Raw genomic sequence first — 12,624 nt, forward strand, 5'->3', positions numbered from 1 at the left:
AACCAGTATTCATGGTGCCAATGATATTGAAGCAACTAGTACAAACTCAAGGTCACACCACAGGTTGATTTCAGGGCTGAAGTGAGTGATCAAGTGCAGGATCTGACAAGCCATTTTCACAAGAACAAGACAATTTCACAACCCACTTTCATCAAGAATACTTTGTGAATAGGATATAATACAGAATCGAAAGCATAGCAGGAACCAAGGAATGTCATCTAGGAACACTTGATCATTCTACAGCACCAGAAAATGTCACATTCAGTCATATACTTATAAAGTCATTCTTGCAGGATATGTCAAATTTAGTAGGTCTAGTCACAGGTAAAATGACTTCCATAAGTTAGCTGGCAAAGCATAATAAAGTCAATGGTGCATGTTTCAACATCATATATGCTGACATCCACACCATATATTTCACATGAACTGTCATGTATTGGGCAATGACAAGTCTGATAATTGATCATGCTGAAATCTACACCCAAACATTCATTGCATTGCAAGGCATTTGGTAATGTCAAAACAGTCACCATCCACATGCACTACCAATCCAATATGACATTGGCCATTCTACTATTTCACTGCTCTATGTGAAGAAATGAAGATTACAAGTAAACTTGGGTGCTAGGAAACCACGCATCACTAATGCGGTAAATGAAGAGATACTTAAGGCTTGTGCCATCCATCAAACGCAGTCCAGAGAAGGGCAGAAAGAGGTCATGATAGTTCATCATGAGTCATTCAGTTGTGTTTTAACTGTGCAACAAGTCTAACTATGCACTGTCAGATGTCTTAGTTTCCATATGCCATGTTCTCTTTGCCATTTTGGCTTTTAGACCATCATCATTCTCCACTTGCTTAGCATTCTGCATTTCATAACCTGCAAAAACACCATCACTAAAAATTTAGGAACACAAGGCAAAGTGTCAGGTGCTGTATCAGTGAATTAAAGTTGGCTTCTAAACCAAGCACAGAGGGGTCACAGGGAACTTGATTGCATCAACAACAGCATGCAAACGCAAATAAGGCCATGCTATTTTGCAACACTTCAAAACCAAAAGCTAATACAGTAAGCACCAATATTTCCAATACTTAGAGCATGAAAAAGAGTAAATTTAATTAGTTGAACCATAAAATTGTTACACTTTAGAAAAGCATAGAAATGCCAAGGTTCATCGTATCGTCACATACCACCCACGGTACATATCGATTCAATAGGAGATCGGTATGAGGGATAGATACCAGTTTATCGATATGCTCTATCATATCGTGTATCGATATATTAGTACGATTCGAGATGTACCTTACTGATGATTGATGAACCATGATAAATGTACCGGTAAGTTTTTCGAATGGTCCATATGACTACTAAGATTGTCTTTGATTCATATAGCTTTAACAATCGGTATGTTAACCAGGATCCATCTAATCTTCCCAATGGTTCTAACATAGAGTGTAAGCAGCAAAATCCTCCTACATATGAAGAATGCAAGTTGCTTTGTGGAACCTAACTTGTAAATTTGAGCTGCAATTTTGAGAACTGAACATTCATATCATTTCGCCAAATAAAAGCATATCCTAAAACGCTGTGATTCTTTCAATCAGATGTGCAGTATGCATAGGAGCATTGAGAATCATCTGTATCAGATTTAAACATTTCCTGCACAAAGGCAAAATCATCTATGCGACCAAAGGAGGACGATTGACCACCACCTTAATCCTGAATCCACAAACGATAATCAATCCGTAACCCTAAATCTATGAACTCAGGAACCGGAACAACTAAATCGAACAGTGTGGAAAAGGGGAAACAGCATTACGTCTCCGAGAAGGGCTTCCTCGGACCCCTGTGCGGATTCGACGCCGCGATCCTGGTGGCAAGCTACAGGGGAGACGATCAAAGGGCCGATCTTCCAGGCCAAAGCCAAGAGAAGTAACAGCGGGATCAAGCCCTGTGGGCGACGAGCATGGGTCGCAGCGCTCGTGCCTGCCGCCACCCTTCGCGCTGTGCATCGCGGTGACATTTCGTCGAACGGGTGGAAGGGATCCAATGGGAACAGAGACGGAGATTGATGACGTGTCTCCAAACCTCGTACGAAACTCAAGTATGGCTTTGGCCATGCAATATATATATATATATATATATATATATATATATATATATATATATATATATATATATATATATATATATATGTGTATATATGTATATATATACATACACATATACACACATATATACACACACATATATATATATACATATATACATATACATAGGTATATGTATATGTATAGGTATATATGTACATATGTATATAGATATTGCATGGCCAAAGCCATATATATATATATATATATATATATATGAAAGTATAATATACTGTTTGATCAGATCCCACTAGAGAGACATCACTGCCCACTCTGCAACAGTTCCCTTTTTTCTTCCTTGACAAAGAAAGAGAAGGATTCAGAGTTGGCAGGGAAAGATATATAAACAGTGGGGAAGATGAGGAAAAGAAAACTATATCCAACATTCTGCATATCAAAAGCAGTGGTTACAGAAAGAATGTTGAGAGACTCGAGAAGAATCAGAAGACATTATATATATAACATGGTGAGATAAACAGAAGACACAGCATATCACTTTCAAATTCCTCCAACCAAACACCAAATACAACTAGATACACATCAGGCAGCAATGAGGCAGATTGCTTCCTAAACCTGAAAGGTCAGGCAGCTTGCAGATGCCTTTCCCTTTCTTTTGGCTCGAATTCTGCTCATTTTGAGATGATGGGATACACGTGCTTTGCTACGGCACAGGCTTTTGAGATGATGGGATATCGCCTTCAGCTGCTAAAGAGCTTGCAGCTAAAACCTCAGGTGAGAGATCCCAGCTCCCGCTTCTCCTACCACGACTTGAGTTCTTCGTTTCAGTCCTAATAACAGGAATCTCTGTCTCGGAATCCACCATAAGCTCGGACTCCGAGAGGGCCCGATGCAAGCCATTGCTGTTTCTACCACCCATCTCCTCATCGACTTCTTCATAATTACGACGTCGAGAAATTTTCAAGAGATCCCCTCCGATATCAAGGTCATCTTCAACTTTTACACGTGGACTACTGGCTGGTTCTTCTTCCATATCCCGTGTGCGACCAACTGGGGGAGGTCTTGGGATTTCATCTTGTACATATGCTCTAAATTTGCTTCTAGAAGGTTTGATCTCTGTGCAGAGTACCTCGATGAAGTTGCTCAAACAACCTCGATCAAATGCACTAACCCTGTTGTCAGCTCTGTATCGGAAGTTTTCATAGGTGGTCTGCAGAACACAATGTTCTTCGGATGATAGAGATTATTAAAGGAAACACAACTGAAGAAGAAAGAACATGAACATATCAACACAAAGAAACTTCTTTTCATGTCTAGCACGTTACTCATCTCATGCGATTAGGAAATGGAAAATAGTGTATTGTACCATCTTCCTGTTATGTTCTGATTATGGCTGTTCTCTCAAAAGAAATTGACCACATACAATTTTTTATAAAGAAGGCATGATGTAGCTATTCGATCATACAACTAGAAAAGGAAAATAAAATAGAAAACAGTTCCATCTGTATATATAACAATCGACTGTAAATAAGCGAATAGGCCAACACAAAAGAAAGGATCATTGTGCATGCATGTAGTTATGCACAGACCTCATAACAAAGAGAGAAACATCAATTTATTTTCTATTAACCAAGACTAAACAGGAACTGGAACATACCAGGAGAATCATAAAAAATATTAACCATGACTTTTCTAAAGTTCTTTTAACCAAGGTTTAACGTACCGAAGCATACCGCTTGGTATAGACGGTACATACCAATCAGACAGAGGACTGGTACATACATCGGTATACCTCAATGTACCATGTATGCTCGGTATAACTCAGTACAACTCGGTACATACCATACCAACAGCTGATCGGTACACCGAGACGGATCGGTAATGTGAACCATGCATTTAACGAATATAAAAAGTAATTAAACTTGACGTTAAGCATACAATGCAACAATCTCAGATGAACTGACCTGGTTAGTGCCAATTAGGTATAGATGAAACCCAGTGAGACCGCCAACAAACCAGAGAGAAACAAAACAATATATCATTAGTACCACTGATGCAGGAGAATGTTTCATTGCCTTCCATACTGTAGGATAATCTTCATCCATGAGAAATTTGATGTACAATGCACACATTGCAAATACATATATGCAAAGAAGAGTTGAGGAAGACACAAACAGGAAAAAGTAGCGGTAATTGCGCTGCACAGAGAAATAAATAAGATAAGCACACAAATTCACCAGATATAATGAAGGGGAAATACTAACACTAAAAAGCACAGACAAATCTAAAAATTGAAAATTTTGCTTCAGCAAATATGAAAGCATAAATTACAATGAAAAAGAGTCAGATACAAACTGACAATTTCATCTACAAAAGAATATTAACCACAAGAAAAAAATACTAAACACAAACAGAATATTAAAAGAAAAAGAGAAGGTACAGCATCCACGCATCCAGCACTGGATGAAATTGTGAATGTCCAGCACCAGATGTGCTTGGCATATGTAACACAGGAGTTCTATAACAAGATAAAGCAATAGGCGTCTCAAAATTTAGTGAAAATATATGATCCAGGACTAGGGGAGAGAGTATCAAGAGGAAAAGCAAGATGAATGTATCGCAGAACTTTAAAATAATGGCTCAGAAAAATGGAATTTGAGAGAAGTGTGGCACTTCCATAAAAATAATAGTGAAAAGGGTGATATCAATAACTTGTACTCAGGTATGCCGTTGATAAGCAATCATAGATTCACTAGCTCCACTAAACAAGCATGCAGTGGAACTTATAGATCCAAGTCACATTTTAATAAAAATATTGCTGAGATAATAATCAATAATTTGTAGAACAATCAACGAAAAATAATAACTGAGATAAGTTGAAGGAAATAACTTGAGAAACGAACCTGCCCAATGCATTGCCCAACCCAGGGGCAATGATGATCAAATCGTTCCACACAGTTATTGCATATGGAGCAATGAGAGCAACGAGGAGGCCGATAGATCATGCAAGTATCACAATATTTCACTTTCACAGGTATCCCATTTACCATTACTTCTTTTATACGTGGAAATGTTAAACTGGGTGTATGCCTCCCACCAATTTCAGAATGAGTTGAAGTATCATGAGAAAATTCTTCCTCTGGTGGATGTGAAGCACGTGGTACAATACCCGGATCTCGAGCTGAAGTCATCAGTAACAGTAACAGCACCTAAAAAAGTCTCATTTGGTTCAAAGTAAAGCTATTATTTTGTTAATGGAAGTCACGGATACAAAAAATTTATTAAGCGATTATTAAGTGAAAAGATCCATGTAAGTGACTCTGCACTAGAAACTCAATGTTTAACATTTGTTATTATCAGAAAGAAGAAGGACATAACACTTGCTAGAGATATACATCAGGAAGAACAAGGAAGTTGAATCCTGAACAGCAGGACTTTGTGGATCTAGTAGATGAATGTTTTCATTACAAAATATTAAATAAAACCAGAAATACACCATATTTTTATATGCCTTTATAAATCTGATATCCAACAAAAAAAAAAAAAGAGAGAAGAATCACATACATGTTTTTTATGTGCTCCTGAAGAATGTAGTTTTTCCTAACAAACAACATTCATAAATAAATAAAAAAAGCAGCTGGACAACAAAGAACTGCTCAAAAGTGATTAAAAAAACAAAGGTTGCTGCTTCAGATGTTTTAAGTATAGAAAACTACTTAAATCTCAAAAGCATCAAGAATATTATATCAATACCAATACCATTCACGAAACCCCTTAGATCATGAAAAAAATATCAACATATGATGAGCCCCATCTTGTGAAGCTGCTGCACCAGACTTAATGTTCATAAAAGGAAAAGAAAAAGATGATGAAAATCGAGCTTCTTTTTCATAAGAAAGCAATCTAAAGATTATTTCATATGGATATGAAGCACTGATTCTCAGTTATTCAAGATAGCTCAAGTTCTGTTAGGCAAACCACAAAAAATTTCCATTAGAAGTAATGCTTCACAAGTTCGAAAGAAATATAAACAGGAAGTGCACTTACATGGATAGTGAAGGCTATTGCAACCACCAGAACTGCATATCCTGCATCATAGGCAGGAAACTCATGGAGAAGATTTCTTGCAACAAATACACAAAAGATCACTACAGGAACAACGATGAGTGCAACAGTGACAAACAGCGACCTGGAATCAGGTCCAAATATTAACCTCCCACATAACAAGAAGCTCTGCAAAAGATTAATGCAAAAGTTATAGACACAGTAACAGTCATACAAACTCTTAAAATGTGACAATGTGCATTTATAAGACAAGCCAACCATAAATAAGATCAAAGGTTTATGAATTAATATTCAGAATTGGCTGCATTTCAAATTAGCCCATAAAACCAATTGTCAGTTTTTCCCCACCTTCATGCTAGGCAACAGTCATGCTAAGTTCAATTTCTAGTTTTACTTCAGGTGGTTAGGAATGATCTTGTTGTAGAGAGGCAGTGGGTCGCCTTGACTAGTTTTAGCTCTCCGATCGAATTTAAAGTGAGTTATTATTTGAGAAAATTTAAAACAAAATTCTAGGGAAGATATTTCTCTGCTCTATGACATCTGTGTCATTTCATCAGCTGTTCAGTCTTCAGCTAAAGACTTGTCATGAGAAGCCACAAACCTGACAGGCAAGAAGAGTGAAATTGTTCTGCCACAGATTTCTCCAAGTGTCCCTAAGGGGTCCTAAATAGGCAAGGTAGCATTGCAATTCTATCCCTTCCATAAAACTTATGAGAATCCTAGTCAGAGTGAGCATATGAACTTGTAAAGCCAAGAATCCAAACTAGTTTATTGGTTCTGTTGGGTTCAGATAATCTAAACAGATAGATTATGTATTTAGTTTGTTTACGAAAATTGGAAATGGCACAACTTTCCAAATCAACCAGGTTATAGATTCCATATAAATGTTATATTTCTTTGTATTCTTCAATTAAATTTATATTTATGCAAAGGCATAAATACTACATTCTGTACTCATGATGTTTAATATATTTTATGATTATGACGGTCTTGTATAAATATAATGTGACATCTAAAACACAAGGGGAACTGAATAGAAAACCATCAATAATTTCAATTTCATGCAAAATTTACTCAGTTGATTTTAAATTTCTGCATCCTGAATAGGTCTCCTAAAAACCAAACTAAATCAAACTGAAACAAAAAGAAATGTATGTGTTTTGATGAAGATTCTCTCTTGCATGAAATATGAAGTCAATTATATGAAGTCAAAATTTACTCAGTTGTTTTTTTTCTTTCTGTAATTCTCCTGTACTTTCAGTTTTCCTGGAGAAACCCTGTCAAACAGTAAGTTATACAACCCGTCTACCAATGGGATTAGGATCTGAACTTATGGACAAGAAAGATGCAATGCCTGAATCAGTGCAAAAGCAAACTATCATATTGGGAATCTTCAGCACTCCCAAAATGAGCATCGTCACATAGAAATGAGATCATGCAAAGCAAATGATGAAACACTTGGTTCATCAGAAAGCGGCATACAACCTCAAGAACTGGTTGGCATATGAAAACTAAGAACCAAAAAGAATCAATCGAAGAAGATTTGAACAAAAGAGAACACAAACAAGAATGAGACACGGATGAACAGACTGAAGCAAGTACGAAAATGATTGATTTGCAGGGAACAACACCCAAGCCCAGGCACATCCAAGATAACTGTACTGGTACTTTCCAGCTCCAGTTACGTCCTAGACATTTAGAAACATCAAGTAGCATTGTATTTGGTCATGAAACAAAAAAACAGGTACAACAGTGAGATTCCGCATTGGTGTAAAACAGTACATTAAGCAGGTCAGTTTTGACTGGCTACATAAGTCCACTAGATATCAGAACAAATAGGAACTTAGTTTCTATCCTGAAATTAAATTTATGAAAGCCTAAACGAGGAAAGATAATATTTTTAACTACAAATTTCCTTTTTCGTAATTTCAAAAGCCTCAAGTAGATAGGAAAGGTGTCTAATTGACTCTGTGTATATAAGAGTCCTAGAATAAGTCAAAACAGGATAACTCATATATGTACAAAGGGCAGTGATTTCGACTAAAACGACAGGAAAGCATGTATATGACAAGAACTTTGGAGCATGAAAATAACCAGAGTTGCTGTAATTAGGAGTGTAAATATGGCTCAGTGTTCATGAACAGTCCATGCTCTTCTTGTCTGAGAGCACCTTAAACCAAATCCAATCAGAAAAAGATGTTTCATTCCTATACGAGCCAAATACAAACTCAACTAAGTTTGATCATCTTTGGCTCAGCTCCAAGCAAGCCCTCTTTTCCTTGTGTCATGCCCTTGTCTACTTGTATTGTTTTCTCAGCGGTGTACAATTGTTGAAATTGAATGGCCAAGTAAAATAAGTCGCTATATATAACACTAACACACTTGTTCAGAACGGAGTAGGAACTCACGTGGTAGAAACAAAATAAATCGAATTGGATTATTTTTATGATCGATTTAACATGCTTTGATATTTTTGCCATGTAAAAATTCAAGCACAAAAAAAAAACCCCAGCATCTCCCAAACGGGTCACTCCCAACGCGCTCGATCGCTCCAATGCTGAAAGACGTTGGTCCGGGTTAAAGCTCCAGTTCTAGTAAACACTCCTAGACCAGCTCACAACACGAATAAAGACCTAAATGTAGGCGCCAGGCAACCTCAAAGACTCTCCTTTTGAGCATTGCAGCCCACGAAAACCTTTGCAAAACATCCAATCGACTAGAACCCAACACCAATACCCTAAATCCACCGAAACAACCAAACCCCCACGAATCCAAGATTTTCCACATCCACCAAAAAAATCAGAAAATCACCGTGTAAAGAAGTAAATGAAAACAATAACAATATCAAACAACCCGAATCTTACATTGTTCCCTTTCCAAGCTTGATAAACCCGTTTGGCCATGGCTGCTGGCGAGCAGTAGGCCGTCGCTGCTCAGCACGACGAAAACAAGTCAGCGACTATCAAGATCGCTCATCTTATTCCACCTTCCCCCTCCGAATCTATGGCGATAGAGACAAGATAAAAACAAAAGAGAGACGACCAAAAAAGGTAGGGTTCTTCTGCTGCCTCCTCCTCCGCCTAATCCACGAATCTCACAACAAAGACAGCAAAATTAGGGCTTTTCCTTTTCTTTTGCTGCCTTTCTCTCTCTCTCTCTTTTTCTTCTTTTCCTTCTCCTCCCCTTTTTGGGTTTTGAGATTTTGGATCAAAAGGCTGCTGGTTGACAGCTTGAAGCCCAGTGTGATGTCGAAGTGTTTCTTTGGCATATATACATAAAATAGCTGGAAAATAAATAAACAAATAAAGCACAAATTCAAGTCAATTTTGTATATTAACTCTCAAATGCCATATTTTGTCCCTCTAATCCCTCAATCTTATCCTTAGAAAATTAAGAAGCACACACACATTGAAGAATAAGTTTTTGAAATAATTTTTTTTTGTGTGAAGATAAATGCTATAAACTGTTGAAAATTCCTCATCATGGCTTTCATTTTACACTACTACTACTACGTTATGTATATCCCAATTCTTCTAGTTGAACTAAGTATTTCTATACTAGTTATGGATTTTATTTTTTTTCATATGATATTCGAACATTAAAAGAAAAAAAATTCTAATTTTTTAATGGTTAAAGGTGAATGTAAGGTTATCTTTTCATAAGCCCCATTTTATGGTCTATTTTTTTTTTAAGGAACAATCGTATAATTAATAATAATATTATTATTTGAATGGTATTATGAGGTATAGAAAGAAAGATACGTTTAGGATGATGAATTGGAAGAATAAAGAGTTGGACTCTTTCTCCTTTACCCACACTGTGTAGGGATTCTTGTTGTTGTGGGTTTAATTGAAGTGGGACAAAGTAAGTAGGATATAGTATATTTTATTTCTCCACAACATTCACCATGTTCAGGTGGAGAATTGTCTTATGGACTCAGTTAAAAGTGGGACCAGTGTGGCTATAATGTAAAGAGTCATAAGTCTTTCTTCCATCAATCAATTATTCATCACATTTTATCTAGTAAAATGGTAAGATCACTCAGCTTTCCACCATATAAATAATATATATATATATATAAAAGGGGCATTCCGAGAATCGAACTCGGGACCTCTCGCACCCAAAGCGAGAATCATACCACTAGACCAAATGCCCTGTGCTGTTTGGATTCTCAGAATTATTTATTTAAGTTATTAATTAACTCAATTGATATAAATTGTTAATGGGCTATAAATAGAAACAAGCAACAGTTTTTATTAATATGGACAAAAAATTAAGTTTATAAATTAAAAGTGCCGACAAAAAATAAATAAAAGAACAAACATATTCAATGTTATTTTTATTAATATGGATAAAAATAAATTAAAGTACCGATAAAAAATATCCAATGTTATTTTTATTAAAGTAAAGAATAAACAAAAAAATAATAAAAGAATATGCTTTGATAAATAAAAGGTTGCCTGCTTATAAATTAAATTATCGACAAAAATAAGAATAAACATATTAATGTTATTTTTATTAATATGGATAAAAAACAGTTTAATTAACTACCAGCGTCCGGTTTTAGTTCCTAACCGTTTTTTAATTAAAGCAATCTTGATTTAATAATTATGTCTAACAGTATCTCTCTCTCTCTCTCTCTCTCTAATATGCTTTGAGATAGCAGAAACTATCCATGAAATAAGTTGGAAGCTCGAGAAAATGTGGGTAAAAAAAAAGACAAGTCTTTCACTGTCACACAATCACAAAAATGATATCTAATCTTTTCTTAGTTAATGACATGGTGTGAGATCAGGTGCCTCATGCCTCCTTGGACAATCAATCTCCTGCAACAACTGTTATGAGTATCCAAAGACCACAAGGAGAAGCTCTGTTTTTGTTTCTTCTAAAGAATGACATTTAATTCTAGCGGGATTATTTCTGACGAGCAGCTTTGTTAAATGAATTGAAGCGTCACTGTAATATTTCAAAACAGTCTAACATGAAAATTTAGCTAAGATTTTAGTTAGATTATGATTTACCACTCATCCTAAAACACACATGTTAAATACTAACGGATGACATTTAATTTTAGTAGGTTAATTTTGATAAGTGATGAAAATAATAGAAGATAAGAACAATTATTGAAGAAGCTTTATTGAAGAAGAAATAAAAAAGCTTAAATACATTAACATGTCTCTCTCCTAATATACTCATATAGTTGGGGAAATATTATCTTCTATCATGCCCTTGTAAGATGATGCTCCTGTCAAGGATACCAATCTTGGAACGATGCAAAAAATGATTTTCGAGCGAGAGTCGTGAGTAGAGCAAGAGCAGATCGTTGCTGCTACTGCGATTGCTGTTGCTGTGAGGGCACAGGCGTTCCTTTCGTTCCCCTTAAGTCCGCCATTCGTTCTCCTTAAGTCCGTCGATTGTTGGCAGATCAACGAAGACTATCGCAGTGAGGAAGATGAGGATTGGCCATGGAACCTCTTAGAAATTTGGCTGCAGCGACGTTGGTCGTTGGTCGAAGGCAAGGGCGAAACTTTGTTTTTCTCAGTGGCGTTGGTTGCTAGACGAAGGTAAGAGCAAAGCTTCACTTTTTTCATTGCTTTGATACCATGATGAAAATAATAGAAGATAAAAATAATTATTGAAAAAGCTTTATTGAATAAGTGAAAAAACTTAAATACATTAACATATCCATTTCCTAAGATTAGGAGAAAAAATTTTCCTCAAGGAGAATTTTTCTCAAAGAGATTTCCTCGTATAGTTAAAGAAATCTTATCTTCTATCTGGCTTCAGATGATCCGAATCGTAAATGCAATACTTCAAAAGTCTTACATAATGTGAACTAATTTTGATTAGTATACGAATCACTCTTCATCCAGATGATTTTTAATGTGATTAAAAATGATATCAGAACAATATACATAATTTGTAAATCATGTTAGAATTTACCATGCATCTAAATGTTCGGTTGGTATGGGGATGGTGGGTGGCACCACCAAATCACGATGGATACGCAACAATCATGATCCTAATGTATTCCCACAGTTGGAAGGACTTTCATTCAGCACTTCCAACCGAAGAGATGATGACAGTGACTTCAATTAGCATATGAATAAAAAAATCAGAAGAAATTTGTTGAGAAATATTTACTACAAGCATAGAGAAAATATTTACGATTCAAATCCACTGATAGGAGCACGGCAAATATTGATGCCAGAATATTGATAACGATAAAGTTAGGAACCGATCAATCGTTTCGCTAAAATGAATGGACTAATATGTACAATGATCACAGTCAATTTTATGTATCACATTAAAAAAAATTTAATTGTTCTATGGGAAGCACAGACGAATTACTCATTCAACATAAGATATGACACTTAATATACACACAGCATCATACTACATAACTTCTAAAAAAATGCAGGCAAAATAAATCTATCATCATATTCCAAA

At 36.0% G+C, this 12,624-nt stretch overlaps 1 protein-coding gene, 1 long non-coding RNA gene and 1 other non-coding gene across 4 annotated transcripts; all 3 read right to left on the bottom strand.

Annotated features, from left to right (window-relative positions):
* Positions 1-459: 459 nt before the first annotated feature.
* LOC135618358 (uncharacterized) lies at positions 460-2,100 on the bottom strand. The gene is made up of 2 exons (XR_010488982.1): positions 1,821-2,100; positions 460-880 (listed from the first exon to the last, which is right to left on the bottom strand). It is a non-coding gene; the product is annotated as an uncharacterized LOC135618358 (long non-coding RNA).
* A 410-nt stretch (positions 2,101-2,510) lies between these two features.
* Positions 2,511-9,411, bottom strand: LOC103993550 (protein S-acyltransferase 8). 2 transcript variants are annotated; one of them, XM_065120236.1, is made up of 5 exons: positions 9,039-9,411; positions 6,157-6,298; positions 5,013-5,318; positions 4,074-4,307; positions 2,511-3,319 (listed from the first exon to the last, which is right to left on the bottom strand). In XM_065120236.1, coding segments are annotated over exons 1-5 (1,191 nt in total). In that variant the 5' UTR covers positions 9,041-9,411; the 3' UTR covers positions 2,511-2,812. The 2 variants fall into 2 exon arrangements, with proteins under 2 accessions (XP_064976308.1, XP_009411923.1); XM_009413648.3 differs by having other exon boundaries at positions 6,157-6,342.
* Positions 9,412-10,257: 846 nt separating this feature from the next.
* Positions 10,258-10,329, bottom strand: TRNAP-UGG (transfer RNA proline (anticodon UGG)). Its single transcript has one exon. It is a non-coding gene; the product is annotated as a tRNA-Pro (tRNA).
* Positions 10,330-12,624: the final 2,295 nt, after the last annotated feature.

This window comes from Musa acuminata, chromosome BXJ2-8, assembly GCF_036884655.1.
Source record: "Musa acuminata AAA Group cultivar baxijiao chromosome BXJ2-8, Cavendish_Baxijiao_AAA, whole genome shotgun sequence".
Classification (NCBI taxonomy): Eukaryota; Viridiplantae; Streptophyta; class Magnoliopsida; order Zingiberales; family Musaceae; genus Musa; species Musa acuminata.

Coding starts and splice junctions, on each gene's coding strand:
- LOC103993550 (XM_009413648.3), bottom strand. CDS start 9,077: ATGGCCAAACGGGTTTATCAAGCTTGGAAAGGGAACAAT. Junction 6,343..9,038: donor AAGCTTGGAAAGGGAACAAT/GTAAGATTCGGG, acceptor AATCTTTTGCAG/AGCTTCTTGTTATGTGGGAG. Junction 5,319..6,156: donor CAATAGCCTTCACTATCCAT/GTAAGTGCACTT, acceptor AGACTTTTTTAG/GTGCTGTTACTGTTACTGAT.